An 18,805-nucleotide genomic window follows, 5' to 3' on the forward strand; every position below is an offset into this window, starting at 1 on the left:
AAAAATAACATCTGGTGTGTCAGGTTAGTTTATTTTTGCACCAATCATTAGCACCCTCTGCCAACTGGAATAATTAGTCATTCGTTAAACAAACTGTGATGACAATCATCTGTTAAATTAAAAAAAGGTGGCCAACTAGAATTCTAAATTTGACTTTATGACCGAGCTGCTATGGGACCATATATGAGCATGTCTGACATGCACTGCACCAGTGTCTCAGTGTTGGACAACTGGAGTGTGGGATTCTGTCAACACCTGAAACATTCAGCCTGCCTCTCTCACCACAAACCATTTCAAAAACATGGACTCTGTTCAGTAACCATCCTCAAAGCGGAAAACTTTAGATTCGCCCAGATAGATACCTCAGGGGTGAACTGTAAAAAAAAAAAAAAAAAAAAAAAAAAAGAGCACAATGATCTGCACATTAGCTGTGCTACATGACCTGGGTGTTTTTGTGTATGCGGCGCGGTCTGTGTGTGCACGGCCAGTGTGGTTGGAGTGTTAGCATATGTGTGCGTGTGTATACCCTCTTCAAAAAGACCACACTGACTATAGCAACACAGCTGCTCACAATGGGCCTGAGTGACGGCAGCCGACACAGAGTTCAACTCCATGATGACAAACCACTTAAAACAGCCCATAATTTGCCCCTGACAACAGCAGCGGCCCTGCCGACTCACAGAGACTGATTGCACCTCTTTTTTTTGCATAAATTGGATATAAATGGGGCCACAGCCTGAACTCGGGATTCTAACAGGAAACCACAAAAGAGCAAACCCCACTGGATGATGGCCTGGCCTTAAGAACAAATAGCTTCATACTGACTTACAGCTTCAAACTGCAGGAGTCAGCTTGCTCCATAAAGCTCGCTCCTCTCACACGATTTCCTCCAAAACCAGAAAGACAAACAAACCAAAAGCAGGCAGATGTTTAAGTGCAGGTTATCAATTTATTCATTTGAGTCGAGAGCTGCTCGAACATCTAAATAAACACGTGGTGCATACGAGGCTTCATGCTTCCCATCAGACCGCAGCTAAGTCACTGCTTTTTTCCTCCAGAGGTCAAATCAGTCGCTCATTGGTAATAATGGGAATGCCAGGACTCGGTTTCTGGCCTCGCCTGCTGCGGTTATGAGGTAATGGCTTCCAAACACTGGAGCCGGATGATCACAACCACAAACAGACCTTTTAATGTTGTGAAAAGGGAGGAAAAAGTGTGCTGGAAAATTAAACAATATATTGATATTAAAGCTGTCTGCAGAACACACTTCATCGCTTTTTACCGCTGAAGGATTTTGATTGAAGATGTTTTCCATTCTGGAGCCAGTGAATGAAAACGGGACTGAGCAGTGACTGAGATGATGCTCTCTCTGACGTTTGCATATGTGCTGCATGCTGAGAAACTCTAAGTTTAAGGTTAAATGTATGAAAATAGCCTTCACCAATATGTGAACATTGCACTGTCCTGCAGGTCTGATGATGATGATAAACATCATACTGTTAAATGTTCTGGAGAACATGGTGTTAATATTCTGCATAACATCCAGACATGCTCAAAGTTTAATTCAAAAAGCCTCTGTGCAACTTCTGTCACTTTCTTCTTTCAGCAATATAAAGATGTTACCCACTACTGATTTTTTTAAAACTACATTTATTCCTCACATTTCCTTAAGTTGAATACTGAGAATTAAGATTTTGTTGTTTACCTGCAGTTCTTAAAAACATCAACTCCCTGTCTGAGTGCATTTTTCATACTCCAAGAATGAATAATAACAATAATAACAATAATAACAACAACAACAACAACAACAACAACAACAACAACAACAACAACAACAACAATAATAATAATAATAATAATAATAATAATAATAATAATAATAATAATAATAATAATTCAACCTCCAACTAAATCAGTTTGAGTCAAATGCTCTATTTCAACTTCCTAAATGTGAATATTCTGTTTTATTTTCTCCTTGGTGAAAATAAACTGAATATTTTTTTATTTGTGGACAAAAGAAGACATTTGAGGTCATCATTTTGGGCTGTGGGAAACTGATCAACATTTTTCAACATCTTCTAACATTTAAAAAACTAACTGTTTAATTGAGAAAATAAACAACAGATTTATCGACAATGAAAATGATCATTAGTTGCAACAAAAAGTAGTCCTAATAAAAAAAAAAATCTAGCTTCATATAAGCAACTTCCTCATACAGAACACTGAAAAATCAAGACTTTTCCCACAGTTCAACAATTAGCTGCTCAGTAAGCATTACAGAGAGAGAAACATTAACTGATAAAGGCGCACACACAGATCTCTCTCAAAGCACAAAAGCTGTCATGAAACTTTCCAACTCAAACTCTCCATAAAATTGCATACAGTGCATATGCCAAATGATAATTTTGCATGCAGGTGATACACCAATTCTTCCACTGAACTTCTATTGGTGATCTGTGTCACCATAATGACTTTCACTATGGTTAACGGTGTGAAATGGTCCTAGTTTGATTAGATTTAGGCACCAAAACTACCTGGGTTAGGTTTAGGAAAAGATCATGGTTTGGGTTAAAATAAGGATTTAATTACAGAACTTAAAGGACCAGTGTGTAGGATTTAGTGGCATCTAGTGGTGAGCTTACAGACTGCAAACACCTCTCCTCACCCTCTGCTTCCCAGTGTGTAGGAGAGACTAAAGAACTGAACTACTGGAGAAACATGGTGGCCTCCATGGAAGAGGAGCCACTCTGTAGATATAAAGAGCTCATTCTAAGGCAATGATTCTTATGTTTGGGTGATTATACACTAATGAAAATGTATAAATATTATATTCCACTCCTGCTATATCCTGCCAATAAACCCCTGCAAACTGTACACACACTGGACCTTTAAGTTATGTACACACAGTTTGTCACTCTTATTATGACATCACCTGAAATTTATTTCTGTATGACATTTGTGTGTAAAATGACATGCCGTCTCTGCACAATATAGGTTAGTACAGACTCTAATAACACAAAGTGACATTTCCATGTTGTCCATGGGGAGACACAGCTGAGTTGTCATTTTGAGTTTGCACTGTCTCAGTGTCAAACACCACTATGAGCTGAAAGGCACCTGAAACATTGACACTCCATCAAGCAGCTTTATTGGACATGTCCAGACATTTTAGATCCAGCGGAGCCAGAGGACGGTGACAGGATGGTATTTTTTTTCTTCTGTGTCGGGTTGTTGGAACTGAAGTGAGCTGTAGTGAACTGCTGGGCTGATTTGGACTGAGAGAGTCACTGAAGGGATGTCTGTAACTGACTGTTAGGGAGGGTGGGGAGGTGGTGTCATTTGTGTATTGGTTTGTAGGGCTTAAACAGTATTAGGGGACCGTGGTTTCAGGTCCAAAAGATCCTGAAATTGTGAACAACAGTTCAACACTCTTAACTCCACAGTTCAGTACTACATAGCTCTCAGTGTTTTCACATGTTTTCAGCAACTAGGTTCTAACTTGTATAATGTATTTACAAGAAAAACTCTTATTTCCCTTTACACAGACTTCAACTATTTATAGGAATTTCTGAATGTTTCATCAGGTTCATAAATAGTAGCACAATGATCCTCTCTGTATCCTGAACACTGCATGTCAGTGACTTAACATGAACCAAGAGTTCCACCAGCTTTCACTGACTGGATCTATTTCTTGGGTTGAAGGTGTCACACAGTTAAACCAACTGTTGACTGCAGACTGTCGGACTGTGGTGACATATCGTGTGTTTATATAGCACTCATCTGTAAGCTGCTGTAGCCATGGGCTGCCACGGAAACGTCAGCAGTGTGGATGAGTGGCTGCTGCAGGTAGTGGGCAAAAGAGAATGGAAGCTCTTGCTGGCTCATTAGCCGAGGTTTTGGACAGGCTTTTTCTTTCCTGGCTCACAGACTGAGATGACCTTTCCTTCCCTCTTACACTATGCCTTTCTTCTCTCTCTTTTACGTTTCTGTATCTCCTCTTCCCCATCCTCTAACCAGTCTCTGACAGCCTGTCTATATCTCCTCTCCCCTGCTTGCCGCTCTGTTTCCTGAGGAGTGCATCAGCAGAGTCTGCAATTAGGACCCAGTCCTGTGACAGGAGGGGGAAGGAGAGCAGAGACGGTTCCAGCCAGAGGGCTGAAGCAGGATCTTCTACTGTGCATCAGATATGCTAGAGATCAAGAGGCTGAAAAAAGAGAAAAAGGCGGGGTACTGCCAGCATGTATGCTGTATGCCCACCATGTATTTCTGGATTTCAGCACATCAAGAATAAGCTCTGTTTTTACCCAGACTTCAAAAGCTCTGAATGGGTTCAGACGTTCAAGGTTTGTTTCGTTTCATAAAAAATGCATCATCTAAGGGAGAAAAACAGTCTGACCCCAGATTTAGTGAATAAAACAATGCTGCTATGTCTAAACTCATAAATCAGCATTTTCAGGTTGGATTAGGCCTCCCAGTCCCTAAAGTCTGCTGATTCTATATTTTTGCTATTACTATCAAATCCCATTGTAAAATAAACAAACAACAACAATGAACTGAACCTTGGGATGTTGCAATAACTGCAGTATTGAATGGCACACAACCGCAATAACTGCTATGTTCATGCTTTTTTTCATGAGGCCAGTCGGACTTCTTTACACATCAGTGCTTCTTAAACAAATGAATCAATGCTTCAAAAACATTCAACAAGCAATAACGCTTCAAGACCAAGGATGGATCAACGCCAGCTGTTTGTGACTCGACTTCCACCTTTGAAGCTGTAACTTTTGCCATGCCGAGTTGTGTATTTGTGTTTATTTAACCTGTTGAACTCGGTGTTAGCATGTTGCAGGGCTAGTGACTCTATTCCCATAGACTTGGGCGATGTTGGACTATAATGTTGTCATATTGTAACTGTTTCTCTCTGAAGACAACACAGACACTGATGCATGCTTTTATTACCTGCAGAATTGATTACTGCAACGCTCGACTTTCTGGTCTTCCAGAAAGAAAAGCATTGCTCAATCACAAGCCTCAGCTGCATGTGTGCAGACGAGGACCAGATGGAGAGCACACATTACACTGATTTTAAAGTCTCTGCACTGGCTTCCCGTGTGCTTCAGAATTGATTTTAAGATCCTTTTATTGGTTTATAAAGCTCTTAATGGTCTTAGTCCTACCTATTTATCAGATGTGCTTTTATCCAATAATCCCTCTAGAACCCTCTGGTCTTCTGGTAGTGCAAATACAACCCACAGTGAGGCCTCCTCCACATCTGAGGAACAGCCCACCTGAAGACCTGAGGGCTGCAGAGAGCGCTAATATTTTTAAAAGCAAACTCAAGACCTACTGTTTTAGCTTGGCTTTGAAATGAGCTTTACCTATTTATTTATTGTGTATTTATCTGTTTATTTATTTCATTGCATGGTTGGCTCCAGCTGGGGAGGTGTGGCTTCCCTCACCTTCCCTCTCCTGTCTGTGCTTCATGCTGCTTGATTGGTGCGTTCCCACTCAGCTCCACCAATCCCTGAGCTACAGCTGGGGGGAGGGCAGCTATATAAACTGACTGCATCAACTGGGGTCGTGTTTTTTTTTTATTTTTATTTTACGGTTACTTTTTTGGGGTTTGCCTTTATTTCTGATAGTGACAGCTGAAAATATGACAGGACAGAAGGGTGAAAGAGAGAGGGGATGACATGCAGCAAATAGGCTGCAGGCAGGAGTCGACCCAGCAGACACCTCAGAGAACTGACAACCTCAGAACATGGGGCGCACGCTCTGCCAACTGAGCTATAGGGGCGACTGGGGTAGTTTTGTATGAAAGGGGGCATTTTAATTGGGATAGTACCTATGACTGGGCTAGGACATAGCACTAAAGACTGATCTTGTCTTAACTTGCACAAAGATTCTGTGTATGTCTAGAAACATGGGTGCTGTGTCCTTTGTGTTTCTGTTTTCACCACGTTAAGTAAATCATTGATTTACTTTTTTTTTCTATTGCAGCCTTTTGATTTTCTTTAGCCATTAGTGAGCTCCTCTTTTGAGAGTCTTTCTCTGGTTATATTTATTTAAGCAGCACCTATCGGCCCATTACCTTTGTGGTTCTTGTGTCACATTTTCTGTTGGTCAGTTACCCAAATTGTGTTAATAAATAACTTTACTTTTACCAGTTACAACTGGTTCATCTAGCTTCCCTTTTCCACCATGAGCTAGAGGTCGTAACACCATAATAAAAAAACAAGTCAGCAGTACTCAAAAAAATTGAGGCAATCAGTTGCCACAATTTTCTTGAATTCATTAACTTAAAAGTCTGAGATTTTCTGAGCTTAAACATTTGTTAAATGTTCTCTTTAATTACAGGTAAATTAAAATTATTGATTAATCCGACTTGTATATTTTAAGTAATTGCAATTGAAGTAATTGAATGTTCACTCTCCCCTCTCTCATTGCAATACATTAAAAGAACTGAATACAAGTATTAAGTATTAGTTTGTATTAAGTATTAAAATAGGGGTGTCCTGATCCGATATTGATATCAGATATCGGTCCGATATCAGCAAAAAACGAGTATCGGTTTTTATCGGACTGCATCTAAAATCTCAGATATAAGCGCTCTGATAAGCAGTCCATTTTCTGCTCCAGCACTTCTATCCATAGGTGACTCTGGTTGCTGACTATTGTTCTCTGTTTGAGTAACATCACTTGACCAAGCCTTTTCTAACATTCCACTGGTGCTCAACATTTTTAACCCAGTGAAACCTCTAACCAAAAGCTAAGTGTTCTCTAATTATTACAAATAATTAATTTGAATTTACAGTGCAAGTTGTAATAAATGAGAATTGTCCATATATAAGGTAGACAGCAAATTTCCTTGTGTCAAACTGGTGATGCTGATACAGTTATTAATTGAAGACAGTTAGACTGGTTGTTCATTACATTGTAGTGAAGTGGTTTAGCACATGCAGATCACTCTATAGTGCACAATGAGGCAGAGCAAAGACAATGAGGCCTCTCTGGTCCATTATTAGCTCACACACATGCTCCACAGGCCAGGCCATTAAACCAACACTGGGACCAACACTTTAATGGCTCCCAAACATCAATCCCAGTCTCCTGTAAGCATCTGCTCTCAATGAAAAATGGCAGCCCTCCACTCTTTGCCGTAACATGTCATCCTGGCCTTTTAAGTGTGAGGACAGTTTTGCTATTCATCTCATTGAAGGAAGCAGAAGATCTTGTCTCCGAGCTTCATAAAGGGCTTGAAGACAGAATCTGTGACACCAGGATTAGATTAATTTCAAAGGGAGCTGTGTGATGTTTGAGTGCATTCAGGCGGGCCAGGCCAGGCCGACTCCATCTATTACTGACGGTGGGGGAGGCAGGGGTTGTGGTCTACCCCTCAAATCACCTCCAAGTAGGACACACAGATCAGGGAGGGCCGACCGTAACAGTGTCCCAGTAAGGGCGAAAGAACCAAAGAACCTCCCAGAGTAAAAGAAAGTGGAGATAAAGTGCTCCAGTGATAGAGACACGGATAGCCAGAACAGATGTCAGAGTGAAAATACTGATTGTGAGACACAGGTCATGGCTACAGGGATGTCATCATGGACTTGATTTTGCTTCCTTGCACACAAGTTCCTACTGTGATTTTAACAAGCACATCCATGAAACAATTTGTTCTTTCCTTGACACTGAAGCTGAAGTTTGAAGTGAAAGTAACCCTTAGAAATAAAATCTGTTTGCTCTTTTTTTGCTAAAATAAAATTGTTGTTCAGCCAAAATATAAGAAAATAAAATTTTCTCAGAGCACTCTAACTTAGCCTAAAATATTTTAGCAAGGAGTCCTACTCTAGGAGAGATTTAGGAAACTTCTCACAGCAACACTGAGCAGGAAGGAACAGAAACTTTTATCTTAAGCCCCTTTTACACTGGATAAAAAAAACAGTAACAAGCCCCCTCACCGCTTTTTCCCTGGATAAAAAAGCACAGTAACTTTTACTTCTCTAGCGATCTCAGTGAATGCAGTTATATTCAAAGGTTAGTGATCTACAGGGAGGGAGTTAGAAAAATAATCTAAACTTTTTTCCCCTCACTCCTTGAATAGAAACATCCCTCACATCCACAATTCTGTTTTTATCAAGAAACACAGCAGCTCCCTAGTTTATGTATATTTGTTTGCAGGTCAGTTTTGACCTAACCAATGCAGCGTCTACATGTGTATGTACAAACTGTACTCCACTGTTAACACTTAGAACTACTTTCAGTCAAAGTGCTAGTCCCTTTCTTCTTTCTTTTTACAGCGTGGATTATCCACAGTAATAAAGACAATTTCTGCAGAGCATTCCTGAATGCTCTGAGCTCCCTTAACTAAAGTTCAGTCAGCCCCGTGTGTTGGGGTGGAGGAATTCTCACAGATAGGTCACAACCTGAACAAATAAAACTAAAACTATCTACATGGACAGATAACACTAGATGCAAGTGAGAATCTGTGGGGTTTTTTTTGCAATTTGTGTGAAACAACTCTTTAAATAATATTATGAGGGTAATAGTGTTACAGCAGTGATTTGGCACTAAATAAGAAAAAGAATTTTAGTACCAGGAATCAGCGGTGGTGGTCAAAGTGGTATTTATGAGCCTGTTCCTAAGAAGTTCTGAGAAACTTCATGCTAAGTGTGAGAAAACTCTTCTCCTTCTTTAAAAACCAATTAAAAACAAAAACAGACTTATTAGGCAAGTCCTTGCCACGAGGCAAAGGGGAACAACAGACACCTACCAACTACACTGTTCACACACAAACACACACTGTTACCTCTGTCTGTTCTGAGGAAGGGCCTTGGTGTCCACAGCAAACATCTTGGACACAAAGACGATGGCTGGAGCATTCTCTGCACTCGAACACTCAAGGAATGCTGGAAAACAGTCAAGAGGAGGAAAAAGTCAACACACATTTGAAAAGCACAACACAAGAGTCAGATAAAAGTTCAAGTCCACCATCAGTATGGCTGGGTAGTGTTTAAAAAATTATGTTATCACAACTTATCAGTGGCTGTGAACAAAACTATATAAACAGTCTTTTCTTCTCCATCTGTTACTAAAAGGATAGAATTCAGGTTTGTTTTCCTGGAGAAGTTTTGATATTACTTGGTACTGGGTTCTTTCAATCAATACCTTAAAGGTACTGGTAACCAGCCACAGATGTCAGGTCCTAGCTCTTTTAGCTGCTGCCAACATGCAGTAAGGCACTTGATATGACCAGGGTTGGGTATCATTCACATTTGAAACAATACAGATCTTTATCCAGCACCTGGAATTCGGTGCCAGTGCCCAATGGTACATTTTTTCAGAACTTTTAAAGGTTAATGTCAACAAAGACAGTGAAATAAGCCCAGTTATCTCCAGTGATGACTTACTCAACAAGGTAATTAATAACCTGAAGATGCTGATGAGAAAGTTGATGCCTCACTTAAAGTTTTCGTCCAGCATGGGGGGCTCAACTTCAGTGGTGGCTGCAAGTGTGCTAACGTTAGCTGCAGCTGCTGTGAGGGGACTTGGCTTTCAGGCTTTCAAATACGGTACACTCTTCAGCCTTTAGACTGTGTTTGTGTTTCCAGCTTTGTATTTCATATTACAAATATTGCAGTCAGTGTTTTCAGACCTCAACAGTATTTTTTCTTTTTAAACAGCCTGCTTGCAAGTAAAATGTCGCATCTGACTAAGAAATCTAACAACTCACTTGCCCAGCCAGGCAAGTGGTGAGAATAATTAAACCATTTCAATTATTGATAAATCAGTAAAATAACTGTATATGCAGAAATGGCAGAAAAATGCTGCTTTAGGCCAAATACAGACATTTCCAGAGATTTAACTACATACCAAACAAGGCATTTAAAGACATCACCTTGGACTATTTTCTGACATTTTATGGACGTTGCAGCCCCAAATTAAACATGACAATTAACTTTAGTCTTTGTTGTTATTTGATAACAGCTAATAAAATAATCCAATTATTTCCAGGGAAAGTAAAAATGACTTCAGGAAGTAGCTTTCTGACCCACCGACCTGACCAGGCAAGTGAAAAACAACTGGTTGAAGTTGTTGGTTGAACCCTGTCTGTCTGTGTCAAGTTCTTAAAACTTTAACCACACTTGTGACCAATTATGGCTCGCCATTGTCCTGACTCACCACGAGTCTGCAAGAGGGGTGAGTCTTGTTATACTCTTTCCCTGAGAGGTGCTCTCAGCTACCAAAATCTGGCGTTGATTGATTTAATGAGAATTTGTATTCGGTAGACCCAATGTAAGTTGGTGAAAATACAGAGTTTGGTATTGACCCCTGCAGATGATACAATGCACACCCCCTGTGACATGTTCAAAACGCACAGTCCAAAATCATTTAGATTTTCCTGCTTCCTGGGCATTAACAACACTGTGTAATATATCTCATAATAATTCAGGCTAAAGGGTTTTTTCCCTGGGGGAGAGTTTCTCCTCATCCAAACTGAGCCTCTAAGGACAAAAGGTGTCATTTGCTGCAAGGACTGTCGAGCCTGTTGAAGCAACTTTGTGATTGTGGGCTATTTAAACAAAACTGATTATAATTTAATATGTAATCACTTTATTATGTAATGTTGAAAAGGATTAAACTTTTTAATGAATAAATGTTAAACACAGTATTGTTTACAGTATAGATAAACATAACATAATTCTTTTAATATTTGAGACCCACCACTAAAATTGCAATTTGAGGTTTTTAGGTCATCGTCTGTGTGAGTTCAGTGCTGTTAAGTGCTGTTCATGTGTCAAATGTCTGATGTCATATGGAGGAAGGGTGGAGAAAGAGGCTGAAAGAAAGCCTGCCAACTAACCCAAACCTCCACACACACGCACACACACACACACACAGACACACACAGACACACACACAGACACACACAGACACACACAGACACACACACACCTTCCCCTCTGAGCTTCCCAGGCTCTCCTCGCTGGCTGGCTGACCAAGAACAGTAAACTGGGCGAGTGTTAAGTTTTGTAAATGAGCTGGAAGGAAATCTACAGAGAAAGGCTTCATGAAAGCAGAGCGAGCAGCAGGCTGCAGTGCTGTGTGTGGACGTGTGAGCAACAAGACCTGAAACTGTGAGATCACTGATGTTTGAGTCAGATGATCAGAACAGCTGGAGGGAGAGGTTTGATCAGTTTCTAATCAGATGATCAGGGACAACATCAGTGATGGGAGGGCTGCATGATGCAGAGAGAGTAAAAGAATCAAACTTACTTTCTGAAGACAAATTAAATATCAGCATTTCAAACAGTGAAACACAGAGTCATATACACTGCCTGAACAGTAGTAAATGTGAGCAGTGACACCCTGGAGAACTTTGTGACCAGTCCCTCAGGGGGATGAATTCTTCACTAGGATGCAGTTGACTGAACATTGTTTACCTCTGTTCCTGGATCAGTATCACCCTTCCTTTTACAACAAGGCTATAAGCTCATGGCCTTGTAAATAAAACAGCTTGTGGTTTCAGTAAAACTTCACTGCCTTCAACCAGGAGTAGTACAGGGTCACTTTACCTTTACTCTCTGTGCAGACATTGATTCAAAAAGTGAGTAGCAAAATATGTCAGCCAATCTTTACATTTGGGACAAAGCACATCCTAAAAAACTTTAAAAATTATTAATACCAACACTGTAATTACATTCTTTGGTGAAAATGTATTCTTTAAGAATGTACATAAATGCAATTTATGAAAACTTTTGATCTTCTTTATTTTCTTTTCATTTCTACACTTGATCTGGGACAGAAAACAGCCTGAGCTTTTATAATCAACTTGTTTTAAAATTCTATTTTTTAATGAAAAGGTTTGAAATTAGTTTGAAATTTAGACCAGCTGGTTCAACCTGCTCCACAGCTGACTGTTTATAACATGTTCTTATTAAAGGGGTACTCAGAATAACATTTTTTGGAGGTGACCTTTAATTAAAAACTACACATCCAGTGTGTGTGTGTGTGTGTGTGTGTGTGTGTGTGTGTGTGTGTGTGTGTGTGTGTGTGTGTGTACCTTTTTTAAGTTCCTGCGTCTGTTCGGGCAGCGAGTCAAATCGTCTCGCTCCGACACTCATCAGTTTCTCGACCCGCTCTGCCGTCATGTCTAACGGACTGGGGAGCTTCTCACACACCATCGCTGCAGTCTGTGTTAAAGAAAACTGGACACTAAAAGCACAAACATCCCCAAAGACACAGACACACTCAACTGAGGCAGACAAACAAAACACAGGAGATGAGAGCTGACCACAGACTTTCACAGGACAGAGGATACAGAGGACAGCCTGGGACACAGGTAGCCACTGGCTGCAGATGGCAGAGAGGAGGACTTTGGGGTCGGAGTGACGAGAGTCTCTGGCCATCACCTTCACCCCGAGTGATGTCACCACCTTCTCCACCTTCTCCTTGTCTCTGCACACAGAAACACAATGGACCTCTTTACACAAAGAGTGCTGAGGAGAGACAGCAAAACATCCTGAAGTGTACCTGCTCCATTTTAAATATCATGATCATATATGTGTTATCAGGACTATTGCTAGCTTAATACTTTTAAATGTGATTCCATGTTGTCTTGTTTTAACTGCTTCATATGAATGTTTTGCTACATGTTCTTTGCACGATGCTGCTTTACTCCTTTGAGCTGTTTATTCTGTTTAGCTGTTTGTGTTTTGCGTTCTCCAGCTCTACCTTATATGATGTGTGTTTTTTATGACTAATGTCACACCTGACCGAGGGACAGCAGTTGAAAATTAGCCTGTGAATAAATAAATGTATTTGTAAATACTAAATCTCACCATCTGTAGTATATCTTCTCGGGATGCAGTCAAAGCATTTCATTTGAATTCCTCAGCAAAATGTTATTTAAAAGCTAAATAAAAGTATGTTTGTGAAATTTTTTGATTAAAAAAAAAAAAAAACTGAACATTTGCAATAGTGTTGTTATGATACCTTAAAAATATTGTTATTCAGTACCATTTTTAGTTCTCTCTATAGGTGAGGCCTGTTTGGTTCCTGGTAGAACTTTTTATAAAGGTTTCACTTGGAACGCTGTCAGAGAGTTCTAACTAAATCCCAACATTAAGGGTTACACCTAGAACCATCTATTAAAGGTTTCACCCAGAACCCCCTATGAGAGGTTCCTTGTTGTAATGGTTCCACCCTGGACCTTCTCTGGGTGTTCTCCCACAGACCCTCTCCTTCCTCTTTGTGCTAAGAAGAACAAACCCAGTGGTTTCAACCAAAAACTTTTTTTTATTCCGGTGTTCTTATCCAGTGGGTTTACTCCCTTATTTCAGGGGGTTGTACTAAGAACCTTTTTGGATTCCAAAGGTTTTATGTTTTTGTTTGGTCAATAACGTCACAATCCAAAGACATTCAGTTTACCCTCAGAGAGGAGTAAAAAAACAGAAAATATTCACATTCAAAGACCTCCTCTAGTGAAAATCATGTTTTTAACCTTGTTAACACGTCCATGTGGTGTCTTTCATGTGTTACAGGACAGATCAGGAGTGAAATAAGCAGTAAACACCATGTCTGAGAATTTCTTGCTTGGAAACTGCAGTGAGCAAAGTCAGTCTCAAAAAAACAGATTCAGTAAGGCTGGGTATATGACATCATAAACCTAAGGAACCAATCCTGTTAATCAAAAGAGTGGTGCTACACATATCATTAGCTGTGATGCCCCGCCCAGAGGAGAAGCAGGACGTTGCTAGTTACCGTGATTAGCTAGTAAGACAGAGGAGAAGTCAGGTGCAGCTACTTCGGGGTAGGGTTGGGAGTTGGGATGTATGGAGGGGGCGGGGACTACTTGCATATTAATGAATGATTTTAAAACATAAGACTGTTTCAGGAGAGTCTTTTTACCCACCTCCGAGTGACAACTGCATCATATAAACTCCAAATATTATCCAACACGAGCTGCACAAACAGCGGCTTCTTTCCTTTGGCCTGCAGCACAGAGGGACACAAAGAGACACATCAGAATGAGTGGAAGAGACGAGGACAGCAACAAGAGTTTGACTGAGGACTTGTGTTCAGTCAGTGATGTAGCTTAGATTACAAGACCACTCCAATACATCACTTCATACTTGTAGAGATCATCCTGTCATCTCTTTACCTTTCTTTTTTTCATATTTTTCTGATGTTGTTGTCCATAACAAAATAAGACTCTAGTGTACCAGTTATATAAGCTTTCCTTGTAGGGCTTTGGATGGTATAGAGCAATGTTTCTGAGAAGCCTGGGTGATATAACAACATGTGCCTATACACAGAATAATCAATATGTAACCTACCTCGACCTTTTGCTCAGTATTCAAGGTTATTTATTATCATTATACAACACAGGGTTGTACGATGAAACTTAAGTTGTACTTCCCTCATAATACACACACAAATACAACAAATACACAGATAATTACATTCAGAATGGAACATGGTAAAAATGTTAAACAAAATAAATACATATATGTATATGTGTATAAACCCAGGAAATAACTCTGTAGGGCACTTTCTGTTTTTGTAAACAGGTGATGATAATATCGTCGACATCTTCACATAAAAAGTTCAACATCTGAGGAACACAGTCCATCAATTCTGTCCTACCAAGGAAGCAGTCAGTAACTTTTCAGAGTGCAGAAATGAGAAAAGTGACTTGAAGGATTTCTTGTTGTCGAGCAAAAATAGCTGCAGGCAGATAACTGGATATGTGGCAGTTTTATATCTTTATAACAGGTTTATTGTTTCTACATATTCATCCTAACCTCTGATTTGACCTTTGACCTTATTTGGAAGTTCCTGTATTCTGCCTTTGCAGAACGTACCAAAAAATAAAGGCAGAAATTTCCATTTTATCTGATCACTTTAGCTTTAACAGGGTAATAAAATGACAAATATGATCAAATCCTGTCTGATAATGATGTCAAATGATATGGAACCTTTTACTATTATTCTTTACATTATTATCATTATTTGTTTACAACATTTATTATTATATTACAGTACACATGATGCTCCAAGTAACTTTTAAAATCAAATTATTTCAATGGTTTTGGGATGTTTCTGAGCATTTGGAGCAGCTAATATAAAAATTCTAATAAAGTAAAGTTGAAATTTTAAACATAAAAGTCTATACTGCAACAGAAAAATATTAAATACCATCAAACCTTTTCTGAATATGACACTGATTGCTTCATTTTAATGCAATACATTTTCACACCAATGCTCCTATAGCTCAGTTGGTGGGGCGTGTGCACCATGTATTGTGGCTGTCAGTCCTCTGCAGAGGTTGTCAGTTCGATTCCTGCCTGAAGCCCATGTGTCATCACTTCTCTTTCTGCCCCCTTGCTGTCCTATCACAATAAAGGCAAAAAATAATCTTTAAAGTATAGTATAATGCACAAAGTTGACAGATTTGTTCATTTTCTTGCTGATGTTTTACATGTACGAACACAGTAACTGAAGTTATGGTGGTTTACTGTGGTTTCTCTGCAGCTTTTTGCAGTTACTGTAATTTTGACCCCCTATTTCCATTTGAGAGAAGATATTTGTCCATATGACAAGATGTCTTTAATATCACAAAAATGATTATAATTCACTTTTGAGGAAAAATACTACCTTCTGCCTTCGTAGGACAGAACTGTGACTGTGGTGACAATATGATAAAGTAACTTGATTATCCAGGTATTTAATGGACTGGATTAGCCTAAATTTCCATTTGGATATTTCATCTATAAATGATTTCTTAGTTTAATATTAGAATATTATGTCACATATTTATTTTTTATCTGTTTATGATCATCCCTAGCGAACAGCAAGGTGTTTACTCTTCACACCAACACAAGTCAGTCCATGGCCCTTTCTCAGTATGCGTTCTTCTCTGTACTTGTGTTCTTGTGTTCTTGAGAAACGTCATCAGTCTCAGTCCAAGTACTGTTCCAATTCAAAAGTCTGCATCTCGCCAAGTACAGTCAAATACCCGGATGTGTTCTTGCTCCACCCATTTTATCGAGGATGCATCGAGTGGTGACTTGTGTGGACTTGGGGCAGCCACGTATCCCAAGATGCATTTCATAGCGACAATGGCAGAGGAGAGGACCCACAACTGTAAGTTACAAGTGTCGAAATACTACTGTTTTAGTACCATGGAATGCAATTTTAAGATTATTTTATGTGAGAATGTAGATGTTAAAACTTAAAATCTGTGGTTGATTCATCACATTACCATGTACTTTAAAATTTGCTTCCAAGTTTTCAGAGATGTGTCGTCCTGCTAACGGGACAGCCAGCATACCTCGCCAGCTAGCAAGGTGACCGGGTGGTTAGCATATATGTTACCCCAAGACAAGCTGAGATGGTGACATCCTCGAGAGACTGTACTCCCGCGTCGAACTTGATAAGTCCAAACTGCAAAGTACGTAAGTCCTCATAAGTTTCATTGTGGAAAACAAACATCAAGTTAAAATATTTAAGACTTCAATTCAGGTTGATTTGGTGACACCTGTGGTTGCTGCTGGTAACAGCAAGTACAGGGAGCAAAAAACTCCTCAAACAGCTACTTTTAAAGACATAACTCCAACATCAGAGCAGCTGGTGTGTTTGTTTAGAGTGCAGCCAAACAAACTATTGTCATTTTAATAAAGAAGTCAAACATTAACAAGCGTTTATCCATCATTCTGTGAGCAACTGTCATCAGATTTTATTCTGCACAAGGCATGACTCTGCAAACATCAGGGCACAGAGAAAGGAGGTGGTTCTTCCTAACTTCATCTAACAGCTCACTGTGGCTGCTCCTGACTGTTCCATTACTCTGTGACATAATTCAAACTGATCTGCTGACAACAAATCCTGAAAATGACCATCATCTTGTTTTGTAGACTCATTTTTGATGAACAACAGCAGTAAGTGCTGATCTCACTGACAAACACACTGTGATCATTTCCTCTGACTACTTCAGAATGAAAGTCAACTCGTGATTCAACTCAACTTGTAATACAGCAGATGCTCTCATCTCTGGGCCACAGGCCACTATCTACCATCAGTGATAGTAACAGACATTTATTTAAATGAAAACCTTTGACATTATGATATTAAATGGATTGTGCCTCTCTTAGAGTGTGTTCTGTCAGAAATCAAATCAAATCTGACTTTGAATTCATGTATTTATTTTCATTTATATATTTCGCTCCCAATTAGCCACTACCAAGATAGTAACTACTCTTCACGGGTCGACACAAGTAAACATTACATTAAAATGTAAAACAATTTTAAAAATCCAAGGCAAAAAGAGACAAAAACAACTACAAAAACTACAATAACCAATTAACGACTAAATCAGCACCAATAAAGCTACCAATGACTTCAATAATGGCATCATGTTCATATATTATACCTAAAAAGTCAGTAAGGCATTTCATTCCACTCAAAGTACTAATAACACCACTAAACTCAACATATAATGTAACAGAGAAAATAAAGTGAAAATAAAATGATGCACGAGCAGATAAAGGTCCTCATTAATAATCATTAATCTGATATGCAGCAAAACATTTCCTATTTCTTTAAACTCTTTTTAAAAACAGTTTTTCTTGTTAAATTGACCATTTTTATTGGTCTGTTGTGTATTCTGGGGGATCAAATGTTTTTTTAGTATAATTATGTTGGGGTCTTATTGTGAATGTCATTATTTTATACTGTGGATTCTATAGTGTTTTCCAGGGCAATGGACCAAAGAAATTTCCCCATGTGGGATAATAAAGTTGATCTGAATCTGAGTCTGAACCTAGAAGCCCCCCCCCCCCCCCCCCGTTTAATTCTCAGCCAAAGATTTTGCTACAGATAACAAACACTTTGTTGTTGCTGTTGCTTTTTATATTTCAGTGTTTAAAATGTAAAGTGTTTTTTCACACAGTTTTGTTCCTGGCAGGGTTGGAAAAAGGATGGAACACACATTTGGATCACCAACTCGCAGTAAAACCCCCAACAAATGTAATTTTCCTGGGGCTCTCATTGCTTACAGCAGGGTGACAGACTGTGGGTAGTCAATGAAAGGAAAGCAGTTCCATTTGTAAGCAAATAAATCATTTAGCAAAAGAAAAACTTTTGAATAAAGGAATAAAATATGAAAATACAATAAATCTACATGTCTAGTTTGGTAGACTACTCTTTTGTTGAGCTGGAAGTGGACAAAACACAAGGGACTGGACATTTTGGCAAACAAGCACTAGCTGACCTAAATGTATTATCTGCATTATAATGGCTCACAGTATAATGGACTTTTCCACTACAGTTCCATTTATGTGACAACAGTCACATTTTGCTACTCAGCTGCTCTGATCTCCTTTCTTCAACAGAAAGATTAATAAAGAAACAAATACTCTTTCATTCACTTAAATTGCTATCTATAAAACTCAACACTTTCTGCACAGATGTTTCACATGAAATGCCCACAGGCAAAGGGAGGAATTATGTCTTTTGAACCACAGGAAGGTTTTTAATGTGAAATATCTGTGCACGGAAGAGCTGAGTCAGCTGTAACGGTGATTGAAAAAACAGCAAAGTCGAGGTGACTGGAATTAATCAGTGAGGGAAGACAGTTGTTCTTTTAAAAAGAGAAACTCAGGGCAGCAGAGTGGTGAGTGTGACATGACTTGGCTGCTGTACCTGAAGAAATTAATGCTGTGGAATATATCATGAATTTATCAGAGCAGTGGTTAAACACAGAGGAAGTGTTGAGCAGCACTGAGAAAAAAATGACACAACAGCA

At 39.3% G+C, this 18,805-nt stretch overlaps 1 protein-coding gene across 2 annotated transcripts in view; it reads right to left on the reverse strand.

Annotated features, from left to right (window-relative positions):
• The window catches only part of efl1 (elongation factor like GTPase 1), a 157,357-nt gene that overhangs the window by 117,525 nt on the left and 21,027 nt on the right, over positions 1-18,805 (reverse strand). For both annotated transcript variants that reach the window (XM_084722363.1, XM_084722372.1), the window contains exons 9-12: positions 13,913-13,992; positions 12,320-12,456; positions 12,062-12,184; positions 8,807-8,906 (exon numbers count right to left, since the gene is read on the reverse strand). In XM_084722363.1, coding sequence (XP_084578489.1) covers positions 8,807-8,906; positions 12,062-12,184; positions 12,320-12,456; positions 13,913-13,992 — 440 coding nt within the window. The remainder of the gene's footprint in view (positions 1-8,806; positions 8,907-12,061; positions 12,185-12,319; positions 12,457-13,912; positions 13,993-18,805) is intronic.

This window comes from Lutjanus erythropterus, chromosome 1 (genome assembly GCF_056507025.1).
Source record: "Lutjanus erythropterus isolate fLutEry1 chromosome 1, fLutEry1.hap2, whole genome shotgun sequence".
Lineage (NCBI taxonomy): Eukaryota > Metazoa > Chordata > Actinopteri > Lutjaniformes > Lutjanidae > Lutjanus > Lutjanus erythropterus.